Source organism: Lutzomyia longipalpis, chromosome 4, assembly GCF_024334085.1.
Source record: "Lutzomyia longipalpis isolate SR_M1_2022 chromosome 4, ASM2433408v1".
Lineage (NCBI taxonomy): Eukaryota > Metazoa > Arthropoda > Insecta > Diptera > Psychodidae > Lutzomyia > Lutzomyia longipalpis.
The window spans coordinates 2,976,288-2,995,046 of NC_074710.1; the positions used below are offsets into that span (position 1 = coordinate 2,976,288).

Here is an 18,759-nt window from a genome sequence, read left to right on the forward strand (position 1 = left end):
ACTCTGATTTGGAATAATTAATCAATTTTACGGTTGCAGTATTTTAATTGAAACTTTAAACCCTTTTAGCATAAATTTAATTTTCAAACAAAATTTCAAGTGTCACATCAAATGTCAAACACTTGTGCCGCCATCTTTAATGAATCAATAATTATTTTATTGTTAAACAAAGCTTAGAAAATACATTAAAAACATACACCAAAGAATACAATTTCAGGTAAATTTAAGTTTTGTCTTCACTACGAAATGCATATAGCTGACACTTTATTTTCCAGCGTTCTATCTGTAAAACAAAAAGAAGTGGCAGTTAGAGAAGATTATAAAATTAAAGTGATTCGTATTTTGAAGGGCTGCCGGGAGCTTGATATTGCTAAAATAGTATAAAACTTTCATCGGCATCATTAAAAATGTTTGCTTCATTTAATGGGCAGTCAACTCTCGCATTCCTCTTGCTATTTAATTGACGCACTCGCATCTCTCAAAATCTCACATAAAAATTAGTTTGATGTCTTTTCTGTAATCAAGTGATGCGAGCTTGCGGTGAGGAGGAAAAAAAATTGTCACAAGAATTCTCAAATGCCGATTAGAGATAGTCAAAAAAATAAAAAAAACACACACACTTTTGTACCGAAATTTGTAATTAAATGATACCCATAAAAGAGGCAATTAATTAGTGAGGTTTTCTTCAGAATGGCAATATACGCGAACAATTTGAATCATTTTGGGCACAAGCATAAGGCAAACAAAGAGCCATACGTTCATCAATTTGAAAACATTCACATTTTGCATGTTCCTCTCACGCACAAGACATGGAGGAATGATAAGTGATTTGTGTGTCACATTATTAATCATTTTCTTGTGTCAGAGAAGTGACTCTTTGCCTTAATTATGATTTATGCCATATGTATTGAAAAATATTTTCTTATGTGTGATTTTTCTCCGGTACAAACTCCTTGTCACACACACGGTTTCCAAACGCGCCAACCCATCCCCGATGTGTTTGTTGCTGCGATGCGGAGAAATGGCGAGAATTATGCTTTGAATTGCTCCACAATAAGTGAATCGATAAATTATCGCAATTATATATATGAAAAGTGCAATTGATGTGAAATTGGAACGAAAGACATCAACGCTGGGTAGACGACGAACCTGCCTTTTCGTGTGAGCGCGCGCGATCACCTCTCGCAGTTTGGACACATTCATTGAGAAAATAGAGTGTCTCCCCGTGTGTAAGAGAGACCCAATGAGGAGGAGAAAGACACCCAGCATCGAGATAAGAATCATTCAATATATGTGAACAACTATGTGCATACAGACATAACTCTCCGCGAGAGCAGCAGGTCTTTTACAACAATAATAAACCGCAGAATTACTCGCCGTTTGCTTTTACGTCTGTAAATGTGGCCTAACCAGGGATGTAATAGGCTTTCACGTTTTTGTTTTGATTTGAGAATTTGTTTAATAAAAAATTCTAAGTAGCTTCGAAGGGGAAATTGCTTTCTAAACAGAAAACGTTTAGACGAACTAATCTTTTCCACAAAAAAACTCTTTAATTAATCTTAAGTTTCTGCTTAGGAACTAACTTGTATATTAAGAATTGTATAAAGAAGATAGTTTGCGAATGATTTAAGGAAGTGCAGGCTTGTTAATAAACTACTTAGACCTCATCAAAAACAGACTTATTGCCAAGAAAATTAATCAAATACTAGTTGGTAAAATAAATCAGATTAAATACAGACAGAAAAAAGATAATTTATATAGGTCCAATCGAATATAGGCTTACTAAGAACTTATGTAAATTAAGGATTGTTTATCCGATTATATGCAGGTTAGATTATGAAAAAGGCTTCTCAAAAAAATAAATCAGATCAAATTCAGACTTGTCAAGAAAAGAGATCAGATCCAATACAGGCTTTTCAAGTAATCTGATCAAATGTAGGCTGGTTAAAGAAGTAAATCCGATCACATTTAGGGCTAATTGAAAATCAGATTCAATCAAATAATGGCTTGTCTACAACTATTTAAAATATTCGGTCCTATGTTGATTATCACGCTAAGTCAAAGAAATTTTCGTTGAAAGTTCAACGATTACAAGGATTTCTTGGTCGCTGAATAGGACCAATTATCTACTAAAAAAATTTAAGTCTTATTAGTGAAACCTACTTAAGGTTTTACAGATCTATCAAAAGACACGCCTAATAAGATCAGCCCAAGAACGTACAATGCTAAAAATAAATTAGGACATGAAAAAATAGATATATTCCCTGAATAATTAAAAAGTAAATAAAATTAAAATGAAGCCACTTTTTAATGGTTTTGAACAAAGCTAAACAGATCACAAATCAACTGTCCATGTTTACCAAGTCCATCCCTGACTGCTATACCTCTTCGATCTTGTGAGTATTGTGAGATAAATTCTATTTGGCTCGGGGCCATTTAGTGGGGACTCCGCCAGTGTACATGTGATACTCAAATCGTACGCACCGAAAAACACCGTCCGCAGCCTCATACCCAGGCAAAAGTAACAATATTTTGGTGCCGTGTCTCTGTGAACTTTTATTGTTTTGTACCAACAAAAAAAGAACGTCTTTTGCTGGTGAACCCCACCTCCTTGGCGTCACTGATCTATTTGAATCTCCGTGGTAAAGTGAGAGAAGAAATGTGATTCGGTTTTTTTTGCGACCAACGGACATTCCACTGGCGCACAGGTGATAAGACATGATAAATGGAGTGAATTTGAATGAGATTTAGCGGGGGCGACATGTTGCGATATACAATGCGGTGTTATGCTCTGTGCCATGTGATTTAATGTGATTGATGACTCCAAAAGTCTACCTCACATGGAAGTGCCATCGAACAAGAAACGACGATTTAATCCCGATTTCTGTGCCAAAAGTGCCACAATGAACATCCTCAATGCTACATCGAGCAGCAACCTCGAGGATGCTCTGAAGCTGGGTCAGGAGATGATGAATGCAAAAGCGCGCGTGAATGAGAATGAGATGAAGCATAACTTTCTTAAATCCACACTGGGTTTCTTCAAGCAAAGCCATAATAATAATAATAATGAGGAAATGGATGATGGTGTGACAATTTCGGACCTCAGACCGAATTCCCTGAACACCCTTCTGAAGCACAATATGGAGATTCTCAAGGGGAACCCCCTGGATAAGCTTGATGGGGATGATAACAATAATTCCGGCGATCTCAAGACACCCCCAAGTGATGATCATACCTTCAGTGAGATTGAGATCATGGATGACACCACATTGACTACCAATCCAGCTGCCTCTGAGGATGACAATGTGAGTTCTTGATGCAGTAGAGATGATTTTTTTTCTTTGCAATACCCTTCCCCCGTGCTGTTGAAGCAATCACCGTCGGGTGATGTCGAAACGACGCGGGGTATTTAATTGATTCTGCCCATAGTGAGGAAGTTTTATAAAATGCGACGGATCCCAAAGAGGTGGAGAAGAACATGAAGATATTTTAGTGAAAATTATTACGCCAAGGAGTCACGTAGAGTCGATGATGACAATTAAATCGATTTTTGCTGTATGAGTTACGCAGAAGAAGATGCCCAATTAGGACGGGATCTTTTTAATGGTTTTTCCTCCGCGCGATCACATCAGATATTCGCAGATATTTCTTTTCCTTTATAGCCTATAATCAAATTCATACGCGACTGCCACTGACTTACTCTCTTGCTCTCTCTCTGTGGAATTGTACTTAAAAATATGGGAGGGATGCTACCACAAAGCACATAATCAATGTTTTACACTGGTGAACATATTTTGGGCGAAAACCAATGGGGGGAAAATAAATTGATGAAACTGATAATTTTTTATAGAGTCAGATATTTCTAATTTATATAAACTTCATGTCAATAACGATGCCATTCTTTTCCTCTAGAAATAAAGAGTGATGGACTTTTATTCATGAAAAGAGCCCTCATGTTACAGTGTATCACGAGAGCTCCCTTTTACTTACGCAAAGTAAGGAAAATAATTTTTTAAATTTAATGAATAAAATTTTCTTCTAAAGCTGCGATTCCAAAAAAAAAACCTTTTGAACCATTTTAGTTCATCACTGTAGAAGTACCTGCATGCTAAAGCATAATGTGTGGACAAAAAAGGTGGTTAAATGGTGGGCATAAATTGTGTGATGGAAAAACTTGTCCAGAAATCATTCAATTTGATTCTCTCTGCCGGATTCTTTTCCAACTGCTTGTGCTCCTATTTGCATTAATCCATCAATTTCACTTCGTCTGCCCCCCGCACCCTGTCTTTGCCCACGGGTGGCACATATAGGTATCAGTGGACAAAACCCATCCCACACCGAAATCCGAGCTCCCGCGACAACTTGGCTGGTCAGTTCATGCGAGATCTCAATGACTCCCCGGCGGCCAGACTCATGGCTGTTTTAAGAACAAACACCCGAGATCACTTCTAAGACGAGACAACACATATGGTGGCTCTTTGGCCTCCGGCACTCTTCCACAACTCTCTGAAAATGTATTAAAGTTCCGTTACAACGCGCGGCATTCGTACGACAAAAAAGACAGCATATTCTGCACAGCATCCACAGCATACAATCGCACGAGGGGTTCTGCAGTTCCACCTTTCCTCTGCGCACACAAAATGCACGACACTCATTAAGCACGCGGGGACTTTTATTAAATTCGTCTAAATCACGCTCATTTGCCCTCGGGGCATTATAATAGCTACCACCTTTTGGGGTACCTACCATTGAGAATTGTCCAATCATATATTAAACTTATTCTCATACTACTATCATACAATGATGTGAAGAATAATAGGAATATAAGATTTATTTTTAAATAATATCCAATTTATTTTTTTTTATTTCTTCATGTCTAATTTTATAATTAAGTAGTAATGATTAACCCTTTCAGGTCCGCGATCAATCTAGCGAGCTGATTGAACTATAAATAATTTTTCTGGTTTTCTTTGAGTTCAAATAAGACATTTTTGGCAAAAATCCCAACTCAATTCTTAGTTTTTCGTCCTTTCTGATCCTATGAATCCTTGAGGATGTCTTTTTGTGGTCATAAAATGATCTGAGTCTGTAGACATAATCTTGTACTGCTTGTACTAATCTGTACTCAATATTTAAAAAAATAACTACACAAAATGAAAATATTTTCAAAATCGAGCCTTTGGGTCAGCATATGAATGGACCTGAAAGGGTTAAAGCTATGCTTACATTTTATTTAGTTCAGAAAAATCCATTATACTTTTCAAAATCATTAAGATTAAAGTTTAAATTTTTGAGAAGATTCTAATATAATTTTTTTTCTTACAATTCGTCAGTTACAAGATTTTGACATTTTTTTTTGTTTCTTTAATCGGGCTTTTGAAGGATAATTCTTTTTTCCAGGGATCTTTGAAGATATTTTTTACTGTTTTCAAGAACAACAAAATTCTTTGTATTTCTTTTATAAAACGACAAAAGAATAATTTAAAATTATCATCTGTCAAAATCTTACAACATCTTTCACATTGTTACAAAAGAGAAGAGTTTTATCAAAATCGACCTCTTTTATTATCTTTTCATAATCTTTACCTTTAAAAGATAATTAACACAAATAAATTTGCTTGTTTGTGAAAATAAATTCTTGATCTTATTATTTTTTCTATCAGTGTATGCTATCAATTTGAATATAAGATAACGATATAAGAGCACGAATAAGAAGACAGCAGAAACTCTGGTGGAAATGTCAGGAAAAATATGATTTGGGCGAGTCCCACAGCGTCTACCAGAGGAGAACAGAAAAAACCAGGGGAATGCTGGGCAATTTGCAGCAGAAGGTGTAATAGAAAAATATGATCATTAGTTTGATATTGACTTGAAGATGAGTCTGGGTGATGCTGATATACAGAGAGGACCAATTACGATGGTAATACCCGTGAAGATGCATTCTGTTTGTAATTCCACCGAACGTGCATGTTGTTGGTCAAAGAAGCAATCAAAAAGTGGCTGCACAGCTATTTAAATTGGATATTTTATAATAATAATGAAAATAGCCAACATATTATTAAGTGCAGTCTTCTGTATTTATTTTGAAAATTATTCGTTTGCCATTTAAGGAAATATAACTCAAACTTATGAACAGAATAAGTTCACAAGGCTTCCCGAATGCAAAGAAAATTGTATTCTTTAAAATTCTAAAGGATTTTTAACGAATTTTGACTGACGCAGCACTTTTTTTTTTTAATTTAATTCAAGAAAAAGAAAATAATCTTTAAAATAATTTTATTTCTATTGCAAAAGTATTGACTAATTAACTTTCCCTTGCCTGATTTTTTTGTTCCTTGAAAACTTTTTCTTACGTCTGCAATATCATGGCAATTGAGTGGCTCGTACGGGCGATTCATGGAATAAATGAAGCCTCGTGTTGTGCAATGGAACACTTGCCATTTTATACCGTGAAATAATCCCCCAATTTATTCAAATGATAACCACAAAAGCACCTCATCATCCTCTTAAACATTCTTCAGGTGAGAAAATTTCTCAATGCCGAAGAATATGTTTCGATGAGTTTTTTTTTTGCAATTCGTTTATCTTTTACTAATCCCTTCGTATACCGCGTGTTGCAACTCTGTTAAGATTTCTTCTTGTACTTCATTCTTGATCACAATCAATATCTCTTTAGCACCTGTGTCCCTTTACTTTCTTGGTAATTCGGTGCACTTTCACCCCAAGAAGACACAATCATGTTGCAAGATTGCTGCAAAGTAAATTATCTTAGCAACTCCTCCCACGTGGCTTTCTTTTGGGTGATCGCGCGCACAAGAAGTTCATGAGATTGCAGAAAAAAGGCACCGGAAACACTTGTTAGCATTCATGACTTTATTGCGCCATACGAATTCCACTGAGATGCGATAGCACCGATAAGGGAGATGGCGTGGACGGTGTTGCCTGGTCATTCTTGTCAATTTATTCGCATATTTTTGTATACCGATGTACATAAACTGAAGGCTTCCTGGAATGAAAGAGCCCCGTGATGTGGGTCAACTTCTTTTCTCATACATTCAGTAGTTAGCCCTATAGAATTTAGGTGTATGAGCAAGCAGAAAATCTCGCACAAAATACCCGTAAAGAGGTGGAATTTAAAAGCAGGGGCAATCAACTAATGGAATCTAAGAACTAATAAAGAATTCTTGCAAGAAAATTATAAAAATGTGTTGAAACACCCGTCAGATGTCAAAATTTATGTAAAATTAGATTAATCAGTTTTATGTTAGAAAATGTTTTACAAGTATTAATTTTTAGTACAGGCTTTATTGCTTCAATTATAAGGAAGCAAATTGATTTTTTAACCTTTCTCTTTGACGATCATGTACAGGAATTTTTTTTTGTTATTTTTTTAAACTTTATTAGCCATTTTAGTACATTTTTAGTACTCACTTATCGGGCGATACTTAAATCACTTCCATAAGTCTTTCTAATGAAAGTAACTTCATATGAATGGGATTTAAAATTTTTAACAGATACAAAATGTTAGTAAATTGTATTATGTATTGCTATCTATATTTTATTTAGTAATTTTTTAGTACTCTATATAATAGATCTTCCTTCGATTTCAAAAATCAAATTATTTTGAGAAACCTGCTATACTTTTATTAAGCTTAAAATGTAATAGAGATTTATAGTATTTCATTTACAATTTTAGTACATACATAATGGTTTTTTTAGAACTTCCCTTAAGAAATTTATTTTTTTATGAAATTTTAAATGTTTGAGTGCAAAATGTAAGCATTTTAGAAAATATAATGAAGACTTTTTAATGATTAAAACAATATATATTTTTAGTACACTGTGATTTTGCAAATTCGCAGCCCCTTGTCAGACAAAAAAAAACTCTTGTACATACAAAAATTTGTAGTCATTTTGCAAAATAAAAGGAGGTGGCTGGAAACTTGTTAATCGAAAATTTTTAGCAAGTACAAGAGGAAAAAAAAGGAATGAGAAAAGAATAACATCCATTGGATGCTTTTGAATACAAAATATCAAAATTATCGGTGTGAGAAGCCACAGAATGGTGGATGGTAGTGCAAGAAAGAAAAAAAAACGCCACGATAGGGACAAGAGATGAAAATTAAAATGAACATTTAACCCGCACACATTGAAAAAAAAGAAGAAAAGATGAAAAAAGAGAATAAATGCTGAGCAAATGGGAATAATATGAATAAGAAGGTGGTGAAGGAGGTGAAATTGCTATTTGGTGAAAAATTCATCATTGCGCGCACGGAGTTTGGGGGCATGCGAGTTTTTGGGAGAAAGAAGATCGCGCGGGAGACAAAAAAGCGCGCCCAATTTGTTGGCAACAATGACCAGGGCATCCAAGAAAAATCTCTTATTTGAGACAAACACAAGAGAGTATGTGGAAAGAGTCTTTTGGTGTGTGTTGTCGGAATTGCAAATCATAGTCTCAATAGAAGTCCGAAAATGATTGAAATCTCCAATCCACTTGGTTTTGGGCTTTTGTGCTTCGCAGCGCACGAGGCCTCCATGCCCACTGATGATGGAGATCAACCTGTCCACCGTCAAGTGAATATATTAAGGAAGACACACCGTCGAAGGGGCAAAAAAGAGCTCAACAAAAATAACTAATATGTTAACATAATTATACATCCAAGAAGTTCAAAAGGTAAAAAAAAGAGTCACTATTTCGAGGCTAATGACCTACACACCTCTGTCGTTTTTATCCATATTACCTGCTCCGTCTTCCTAAACGCAATTTTGCCTCCACGTGTATTTATCATTGATTATTGAGTAAGGTTCCACACTGTTTTTGGAGGCACATCATGCACACAGAAGGGAATTTGCATAAAATTCGATTGATTCGCGTCACTCTCTGAAAGCCATGTGGCATCAATTAGAGGTTTTCCGCAATATAATTTCCACGACATAAATATTAAATATACCTACCTATACATATAAAATATTATAAAGAAATGCACGATTTTGTATAAAAAAAAATCCAACAAATCATCTTATCCATCATGTTTGTTTGGAACATTAATTAAATTTTAAAATTGGTTTTTCAACAAATTTTTCCTTAAAAAATCAAGCTTAGAAAAAGCTCCAAAATATGTATAAAAATTCCAGAAGTTTTTCACGTACCAGTAAAAATAACTTTATATTATATACCAAAAGACAGGTAGAGAAAAACCCGGAGATTGAGGAGACACCGCAGCACAAGGCGAGATACTTTCAAGGCAGTTAGCATTGTTGAGTTGGGTGTAACCCGTCTCTTGCACTTGTTCATACACCGAATCAATGCGCACTGTAAATGCCCAAAGTGCAACTTCTTAAACATTCTTAGAAACAGCTTTTTAATCTCTCTTAAAATGGAAAAAAATCCAAATCGCAATTTCGTGATCAACAAGCATTCAAATGGACAAAAAGAAATGTTGAATGAAGAAATGATATTTAGTGGATGAAAAAAAATTCAAAAGACACGTTTTTTCTCACCTGAGAGCAACACTGAAATTACTAAAAGCACACCATGGTGTAAAAAAGCAACCAATTTCATTGAATAATATTCTGTGAAATGTGTTGCATTTCAAAATTAACATGTCAATCATTTAATTTCAGCTTAATTTTTTCCGGTTGGTTTTCCACCATGCGATCCACACGTTAGATAAACCGGAGGTCCCACAAAGATACAGATCTATAAAACATAAAAACTAGAATGATTAAAAAATATCTTATATATAGATTATAATCTCAATAGGATTCTAAAAGTGGGATAAATTCATTCTAAGTAGATACCTAATTGATCAAATGTTTTTTATTTTATAGAATTTAATCAAGTGACGCTTTTGTAAAGAAAAAGTTTTATTTTAGCATCTTTGTGAAGTCTTTAATAACTCAGAATATGTAAAGATGTCCATAATCCCCTTAAAAGTTTTTTTTTTCATCAAAAGGAATTATTTCAAGATTTTTCGGAATAAAAGAAACGTCAAACGTTAGGAAAAACGTCAAATATTAAAATTAACGTTAAATGTTTGAAAAGAAGAAAAAAGTTAGAATAAGTTTCTAACGGTAAAAAAGGCAAACAAAACTCTAAAATAACCGTCAAACTTATCAAAAGAAATGTCTAATGTTAGAAAGTGATTTCAAACGTCAGAATAGACATCGTTACGAAACACACGTCAATGTAAAGGTCAAATGTTAGGAATGTTGGACTTTTACAAACGAAAACTTGTAATTCGACTGCAACAAAAATGCTAAAATGGTAAAATCGTTAGAATTTGTCATCTAAGCAGAGCCTTAGAACTATACAGCCATGAAAAGAAGAACAAAGAAGAAAAACATTCAAGTGTGACATTTCTAACGTTTGATGTTTCTCGTGCGATTTTTTACGTTAATAATTCTTGTTTTGACTTTTAATATCTCTTATACTAAAGTTTTCCATTAGAATATCCCGTTTTTTTAATTCTCTTTTTATTTTAAGCTTTTCTCTTGATCTCTCAAGAAAAATCTAAATTATTAGAACTTTCCTGGCTACATCATTGCAATCTTTAAGACATTTTATGCTCTTAAAAATTAGATCAACATTTCTTTCACACACTGATATCTTTTTTTTGCAGCACACTCAAGACATGCTTGTTGAGGTCATTAATAAAAAAAATCCTCAATGAATCCAATCAAAATTTCTGCTCAAAAGTGAAAGTTTCTACAAATGAGTTAATCTTTTTTGGGCAATTAGTATATGGTGATGATGGATAAAAAATCCCTTGCTGTTTTTTTTTCTCTCTTGAAATTCCCGACTAATTGCACGTTTTTTTGTTGCTGCCTTTGCGAATGATATCGGCGTCTAATGCAGCCGTCATGGTTCAATGAATTTTGAATCTCCTCCTCGTATGTTATGTTTGAAGCACCACCAATCAGCTGCGTTGTATTTTTCAATGTTGAATTTTTGGGGACGAAACTAAAGAGCTGATGGAGTGATTGAAATTCATTTCCTAATTTTATTTATGCCCGCTTTCTGGCACCCATTTTGCCCCGAAGCAACACTTGGGCTGTCGATTGCCTTCAAAATGCGTCATCCGGCAAATATTTTCACCTTCTCCCAGCACCCCAGAAATCATCACTTTTCCATTTTTATATGCTACCGGAGCTAATGTTTTCGGGGGGATTTTCTCACATTCAGTAATGCCAACAATGCGATGCGGGGGGGGGGGGCATATGGGGAATTCGCGGAAAATGTTCAGCGTGTTTTTTTTTGTGTCGCATCTCACATCAAAAGAATATCTCATCACGATTAAGGGTTGGGAAAAAAAATAGTTGCTGAAATCAATTTCAGGGGTATATACGAGAGTTTTAAGAAGGAAGGGAACGAATTTTTAGCGGGTAAGGGGTGGTGGAAAAAGGGGTTGCAGACAAAAAAGGGTTACAACAAACCCCACCTCCTGTTGCCCTGATTTTTTCTCTCTCATCATGCCATCCTCTTTTGTGAATTTCATGATGATTGAAGAGGTAAACTGCCATATTTTTCATCCTGTATTGCGTCATAAAGGATGTTTTTTAGAGAGCCTCTCTATACGGAATGGTCTTATCATACATCCTGACTGACTTCCGTGCCACCTCAACTAAAGATGAATGCACCCCCACAGAATGTTAGTCAATTGAATACCTCCCCCCCCCCCCCAGCGTACCTATTGAAACATTTTTGGGAAATTATGGGCATCGGAAGGATCTTAGAGGGCGATATAGTCGAGTTTTTGCCATTCAAAAAATCCTCTAATATTTGCAAAATACTTCTTAATCTTAATATTTTGCCATTTATCCATCATGAGGTGCTTGTTATGTTGAGTGTGAAACTTATTAATTTGTCTAGACGTGTCAATGTTGCTTTCATATATAATTTATGTACAACAACTTTGTAAACATCCGTTAATAACCGGAAATTCTTATTCGCATACCTTCAGAGCGTTTACTACAAATTTATGGGAACGATGGAGTTGGTTTTGATTTCACAAAATTTACAGAAAATATTTAGGGGCGGCACCAATGTGATATTAAACTCATTCAATCTACATTGGATTGCAAATTAATCAGTTTTACAGTTGTACATCAACTAACATACCAAATAAAATTGATTTCTTGATCCTGAAGAATTTTTGTTTCAATCTGAGAAGATTATTTTCTTGATCAAGATTTATTCACTTCCCAAGGAAAAAATTCTCAACTTGTACTAATTTTATGTCTAATTTTTCTTTAAAAAAATTATTTTAGATCATAGATTCACTCCATAGGTAAAGACTAAAGTTTAGTACAATAAAATAGTTATCTCTTAATTGCCGGTCCTTCAAGAGTTCATTGACTTAATGACTTTAAAAGAAAGGAGAGGGATTAAAAAAAAATTTTGAATAAACTACCCATAAAAAATAAAATTTTTAGTACAAAATTTTGCCATACTTTTTGGCCACTAGGTATAGATTATTTTTTGAATAATCTCTATTAATTGAATGTTTCTGACTCGTCTAAAATTTCATTGATTATTTATTATAATTTAGTACTCTGGTTTGTACTAAAATATTATTTTTAGTACAAGATTTTTCTTATTCATGAAACTTATTTAAAACAAATCTATTTTAATTAAAAGTTTATTACCAATTACTGAAAAGAAATTTACAAGATGTGTACTAAAAAAATCATATTTAGAACAAAGTTAATTTTTATCGTTTTAATGTTGATACACTTGAAAAACACCTATGTTTTAAAGTTCATCATTAAATATCTTAATTATTAGATATAATGGTACAAAGTAATTATTTGTTCTAAATTTAGTACCTAAAGAATTAATCATAAATTTAAGGAAATCATCCACCCCTTCTGATTTTTTTGTATTTGTTGCAACAATAGCAAGAGGGGTATTCATCTAATGATTTAATGACAAATTCCAGTGGCATATTTTGCTCCCTCAGCATGTTGTGCTGAGAGTCCCCCAAATATCCAAAGGGGCTTCTCTTTGGCATTTCCCTCGAGCTTTGGGTTTCTTTCTGACACACACAGCGCTGTGTGCTGAAAATCCATCAAATGTCGACAAGACGATGGATTGGTGGCGGCGCATTGCCCAAATTGCTACTGCCTTTTTAGTTCACTCCGAGTACTTGGCGCGAAGAGGTCCCCGTGTGTGTCTTTCGTGATTTTAGCGCAAAACTTAATATTACAAATTGCATGCGTGTGTCCCCACTGAGAGCTGTTTTGCTTTTTAATGTGTTTGGGATATTGAGAGAGCAATTTAAGATCGCTTTATTGAAATGTTGAGGCAATTTCCTGTGCGATGGGAACAACACCCAACTCAGTGGGAACATTAAGATAAATTATTCACCGTGCGAAGTGCTCAATTAAATGTCTCTCAGTGTCACACACATTTGATATTTTACACTCAATATCGTGATTTTCTTCCACAACGTTTGTATTTAACGGAATATTTTCCCTCTAAGATTGCCACAAACTCACTCTCTCTTTGGTCGAAAGGCTTAAGTGGTCGCGGCCCGATACAATGTATGAGGATGATCCTAGGTGTGTTTGTTGGTAGATAACCCTGTGAGAGATCGTGTTGTCACTGTGAATTGATTCAAGTGGGCAATTGAGACATCTCAATGGAAAATGAGACGGTGGAGATGTCCTTTTGCATGTGAATGAATGTTGTGGTGCAAAAAAAAAAAAGAGAAACAAAGTGATCTTAAGTGGAGCAATTAACCCATCACCTTAAGGAAGAAATGGCACTTGCCTATGTGGATATGTCTTCAGTCATCGAGGTTCAGGTTGGATGTTTTTCCATACCCCTCAACTATATATGAAAAATTCATTTCAGAAATTTTCATCAAAACTCGGTATCTTATACAGCATTTGCCAAATGCTATGTCTGTCCCAAGTCATCAATCTCTTTGCTTTATCAATCTACAACCACATCTTGGTGGTAGAGCAATTTACATAATTTTCAGAATCGCCAATCACTCTGTTGACCGTTGATTGCGTCTCGCGGTGTGTTAAGTCTTTTCATTTCTTCTTTTTTGGTTTTTAATAAAAATCCGTGGAAGCATCGAGGAAATAATAATTTGCAGTTATCGCAAAAGAACTTCCCTTCCTCCCATTTTTTTCTTCGCATTCCTTAGTCGCTCCTTCGTCACAAATGTTCACGATGTTTTCGATTGAGAGCTTCCGTATAATTGATATGATTTAAGAACAGATGTAGAAATTCCAAAAAGAAAAAAGAAAACGAAAGATCTTATTGTGATGACATCTCCATACACAGGTGCTCCGCTGTAAGATTTTATTTGTGGGTATATCTTTAAAAAAATCTTTGATTTTTTCCTAATTTTTAAGCATAATTTATATTTTTTTATTTAAATTCCTCGAAAAAAATTACAGAAATTATTTTAAATCAATTCAGATAACCGAAATTGCAAATAGCAAGAATGTATGATATATTTTCAATTATTTAACGAGAGTTTTTTTTTTTAAATATAATCTTCACTTTAAGGCATCAATTCTTTCACAAAAAAATTATTTTGAATAATGGATCGTAGACGGCACCAAGAAATTCTTGAAATCGTTGAAATTTCAGAAAAATTTCTTGAAATTTCAAAGATTTCTTGGCCACAGAATAGGGCTCAATGTTCTTTAATCATTTTATTTCCGCAAGGACTCATTGGCTTCATCTTCTGCTGATTCTTGAGGTACTTTAGCCCATTCTTGCACTTCTCCCTCGCCAAATAATGTAAAAACAGTCATTCCAATGATACAAATTCCGGCAGAAATGTAGAAGACAATTTTCCACTCATTTAGCGTTCCATTGCGCACAATAAATCCACTAAGAGTTGGAGCTACAATGCCAGGAATTGTTGCAATTGTATTTGATAAACCCATTATAACTGCAGAATAGTTGGGGGCTAAGTCTTGGGGATTTGTGCTGAAAAAAAAAATTTTAGAAAATCTTGAATGGAAAATATTATTCTTAGGTCACAAGAAGAATGACTTCAGAGTAAATTTTCTTACAAAAGAAAATTTTATTAGGTTTATAAAAAAATCCATCAGGCTGCAAGAATAGCGTCTATCGTGCCTTTTACATAAATATTATGAACGTATGATTTTTTTTTAATTTGACTAATATTTTGTAATGATTCCCCAGTGATTCGTAAAGGGTTAATAGGTTAATCCAGATCATTATTTTTCACAAAAAATATTTAAAATTGAAAGAAACTTAAAAAGAAATCTTTTTCTATTAATCTTAAACAATTTTAAATACAAGATGACATGAAATAAGATGATTTTTGAACAACATTACATTCAGTACTCACAAGTAAGAAATTTTCGTTAGACCTGTTGCCCCAATAGCTATTATGAGGCAACTTAGAACTGTTGCAACATTCGTTGAATTGCACATAATTACGAGGCATAGAGCACACAAGGAGAAACCAATAATTGTATTGAGTTTCCTGACACTTTTAGTTGTAAGAATCTTCCTAGATCTCAGCCAATCGCTCAATAATCCAAAGAGAGGTGTTGTAATGATGTAAAGCATATAGGGAGCTGCTGTGAGTAATCCTGTAGTTCCAATATCGTAACTGATAACATCCTTGAGGTACGAAGGGATTTGTGTAATGTACGTAAAAGAAATCCATGCATCGCAAGCACTAGGAAAATATTGAGCCCAAACAGCTCTTGAGGTAAGAATCTTCTTCCACGGAGTATGTGAATTTTGATGATTAGTTTTTAATTCAATGTTGGCTTCAATATATGCTTTTTCCTGTGTCGAAATACGTGGATCGGCAGCAGGGGTTCGTTTTATGTAGATCATCCACAGAAGAAACCAAAGCGAACCGAAACCACCTACAAAGCAATTATGAGAAAAATATAGATTTATTGCAATCTTATAGCTTAGATTTATCTTTTTGTACCAAAAATGTAAAAGACACTCTCCCAGCCGAAATATTGGACAAAATATCCAGATAGAAGGAAGGAAATGCAAGCTCCTAGTTGGCAACCATTCTGGATTATTCCCATCATACTTGTCCTTTCGTACTTTGGTGCCCAATTAGCATAAATGTCTTGTATGCTGGGAAAGACTACACCCTGTTAGAGAGAATTAAAGGACCTCACTTAGAAATGTAAGAGAACTCGTAAGCAATAAGCCTGAACGTAAGACGTTATAAACAACGCAAAAGCCTTTTTTTTTTAAAGACTTTTTATGTTTAATTTTTACTACGTTTCATTTACGTTTTTATGTGAATTTCTTAAGAATTTTGTAATATTATAACAAATCTGGATAAAAAATAAAATGTCAGGATGATAAAAAATAGCACCTGAAATAATCCCATGAGGATCCTTATACAGACCAAGGGATAAATTCCCAACTTAGCCGCACCCAATGATAGTATCGCCAAAACGGCACTAATGCCAACTCCGCAACCAAAAACCTAAAGAAAATTAATTTATATATTTCTTGTTAAATAAGAAGGAACATAAAAATACATACAATATTGCCTCCGTAGCGAGCTGCTAAAACTCCACCAGGCAACTGTGTCCAAATGTAGCCGTAGAAGAAGGATCCCAAGATTAATCCTCGTTGCCTGGAATCCCAATCGAATTCACGCTCTTGCACAATAGTTCCATTGTTGTGGGTCACGTTGACGGTTTGTGTCATGGCCACGAGAGCAACACTGAGACTCCCTCGCAGGGCATAGAGAGTGAAGAAACCCAAGGTTCCCATTAAAGTCACTACATACCGACGAATTTTCCACAATTTCCAACTGAAATTCCTTTAGGGATCGATTTTTTTTAAATTTTTCATTTAACAAGTTTAACAAGAAAAATAATCCGCTGATAAAGACCTACATCTCCATTGAGAACTCTTCACATCTTGCACGACGAGAATCCGAATTTAATTCCATCCTTTTAATTTGAACGTAGTTTTGATACTAATTTAATGAGAAAAATAAAGTGAAACTCGCACCTAAGTCTGATATTTTTCTTAAAATACATACATACATGTGCAAGAAATTAAAAGTTATAATTTTTTTTAAAGGTAATTAATTTATGTGTTTTACTCCTTTTTTACTCACTGTTTTGACTCATTTCTTTTTTTCTTGAAGCAGTAATAGCTCTTTATATACTTTATGCAAACTACAACTACAATTACTCACTGTTGTTAAAAAAAAGTTGTCAACAATTTATACAAAAAAATTACAAAAGTAAATAAATTCATTGAACCAAATTAAATAAAATTTATTTCGTTTTAGTAAGGATTTAAATATACCTAATCTTCGTGTGAGAGAAAAAATCGGGTGCAGTCTTTCTCGCAGGTGTTTTTATTTTACATAAATAGCTACGTTGCGATCAATATATGATCTTCTGCATGCTCTATAGATCACGAAAAAAAATTAAGAGAAAAAAATTTAAAAAAAAATTGAAAATTAATTTTCAAACGATTTTTGAACGGAAAACTTTACACAATAAATAAAATCAGGGGAATGAAAGATTTTTTCTCCCACACGAACATCACGAAGTCGTTAATTCTCTCATACCTAATCTTCATTGTTCTCATTATCTAACGTATTTTAGTTGATAGATTCGAAGAGTCGTTAAACTTTTGTCTCTATGAGGTAATTTTAAAGGGAATTATGTACCCGAAAAACAGCAACATTTTTTCTTGCAAATTTAGGGCCGATCCATTGCCCTCATGGCTTATTGAAATTAATTTTATTTTACGTTCAACTTTTTTTTTCTTTTTGTTTTTTTTTTAGGAGCGATTGACAAGTCACAGCGGCATCGGGCTGTCGAGTGCGAGTCCTGCCTATACGGGTCACACGGGCCACTCAGGTCGCGCCGGGGGTCCCGGTGGGGGTCACACAGGTAGCCACGGTGGCTCACACGGACCCACACCGTCAATGCACACCCACCAGGCACTGCAGTCTGACTTCCAGCCACCCTACTTCCCGCCGCCCTTCCACCATGCGGCCCAGAGTCCGCCGCAGCAGCAAAATCACGGGCCATTGGAGTACCTGAGTGCCGACCCGTACGGGCAGCCCCTCTCATCACTCCATCATGCCCCACTGCATCACTACAATCAACTAGCTGGCCTACGACCGTCGCAGGATCAGCTCGGTATCCACCGAACACACCGCGAATCTGATCTCCAAGGACATGTGGTGAGTTTTTTTTTCCTTTTTTCACGATTTCTTGCAATTTTTTGTGCAAAGATCCTTTATTTATGCCTATTTAAATCCTTTTAATAAAATACAGTAGAATCTCGCAGTATGTGCTCGTGAAAAAAAAAAACGCATCGCAAAAGTTTTAATAGAGATTTATCATTTAATTGTTTTTGAAAAAAAACGTTTAACAAAAAAAAATTTCTCCTTTGAAATGAAAAAAAAAATTCAAAGTTTATAAATCTTTTTAAATGATGAACGATGTTGAATTTAGTTTTTTAATGAAAATAATTTTTAGAAACAAAAACAATTTTTTAGAAGCAAAATTGCAAAAAAGAACGATTTGTTTTAACTAAATCATACCTGGAAGATTTTTTTTTTTCTTAAAAGAACTCACTAAAAGAATCCATGAATTTGAAAAATGATGAAATTCTGAGAAAAAAAAATGCTTCGCAAAGTGAAACATTCGTTCTTAAAATTGGATTAGAGCTGTATTGCGTGACTCTACTGTTGATAAGTTTATCGATAAATTAAAACCATTAAATTAAAAATAATAATAATAAAG

At 34.5% G+C, this 18,759-nt stretch overlaps 3 protein-coding genes across 6 annotated transcripts in view; 1 reads left to right on the top strand and 2 right to left on the bottom strand.

Moving 5' to 3' along the window:
* LOC129795447 (mediator of RNA polymerase II transcription subunit 1) overlaps positions 1-18,759 on the bottom strand; it is a 1,235,552-nt gene that overhangs the window by 835,958 nt on the left and 380,835 nt on the right. The gene's annotated exons all lie outside the window — the stretch shown is intronic.
* The window catches only part of LOC129795524 (transcription factor AP-2-alpha), a 69,993-nt gene that overhangs the window by 43,208 nt on the left and 8,026 nt on the right, over positions 1-18,759 (top strand). For 2 of the 4 annotated variants that reach the window (XM_055836893.1, XM_055836889.1), the window contains one exon: positions 17,790-18,194. In XM_055836893.1, coding sequence (XP_055692868.1) covers positions 17,790-18,194 — 405 coding nt within the window. Of the gene's footprint in view, positions 1-2,438; positions 3,306-13,132; positions 13,809-17,789; positions 18,195-18,759 lie in introns of those variants that run through there. The other 2 variants (XM_055836888.1, XM_055836890.1) reach the window with 2 other exon arrangements.
* The window catches only part of LOC129795593 (dipeptidase 1-like), a 173,681-nt gene that overhangs the window by 11,539 nt on the left and 143,383 nt on the right, over positions 1-18,759 (bottom strand). The gene's annotated exons all lie outside the window — the stretch shown is intronic.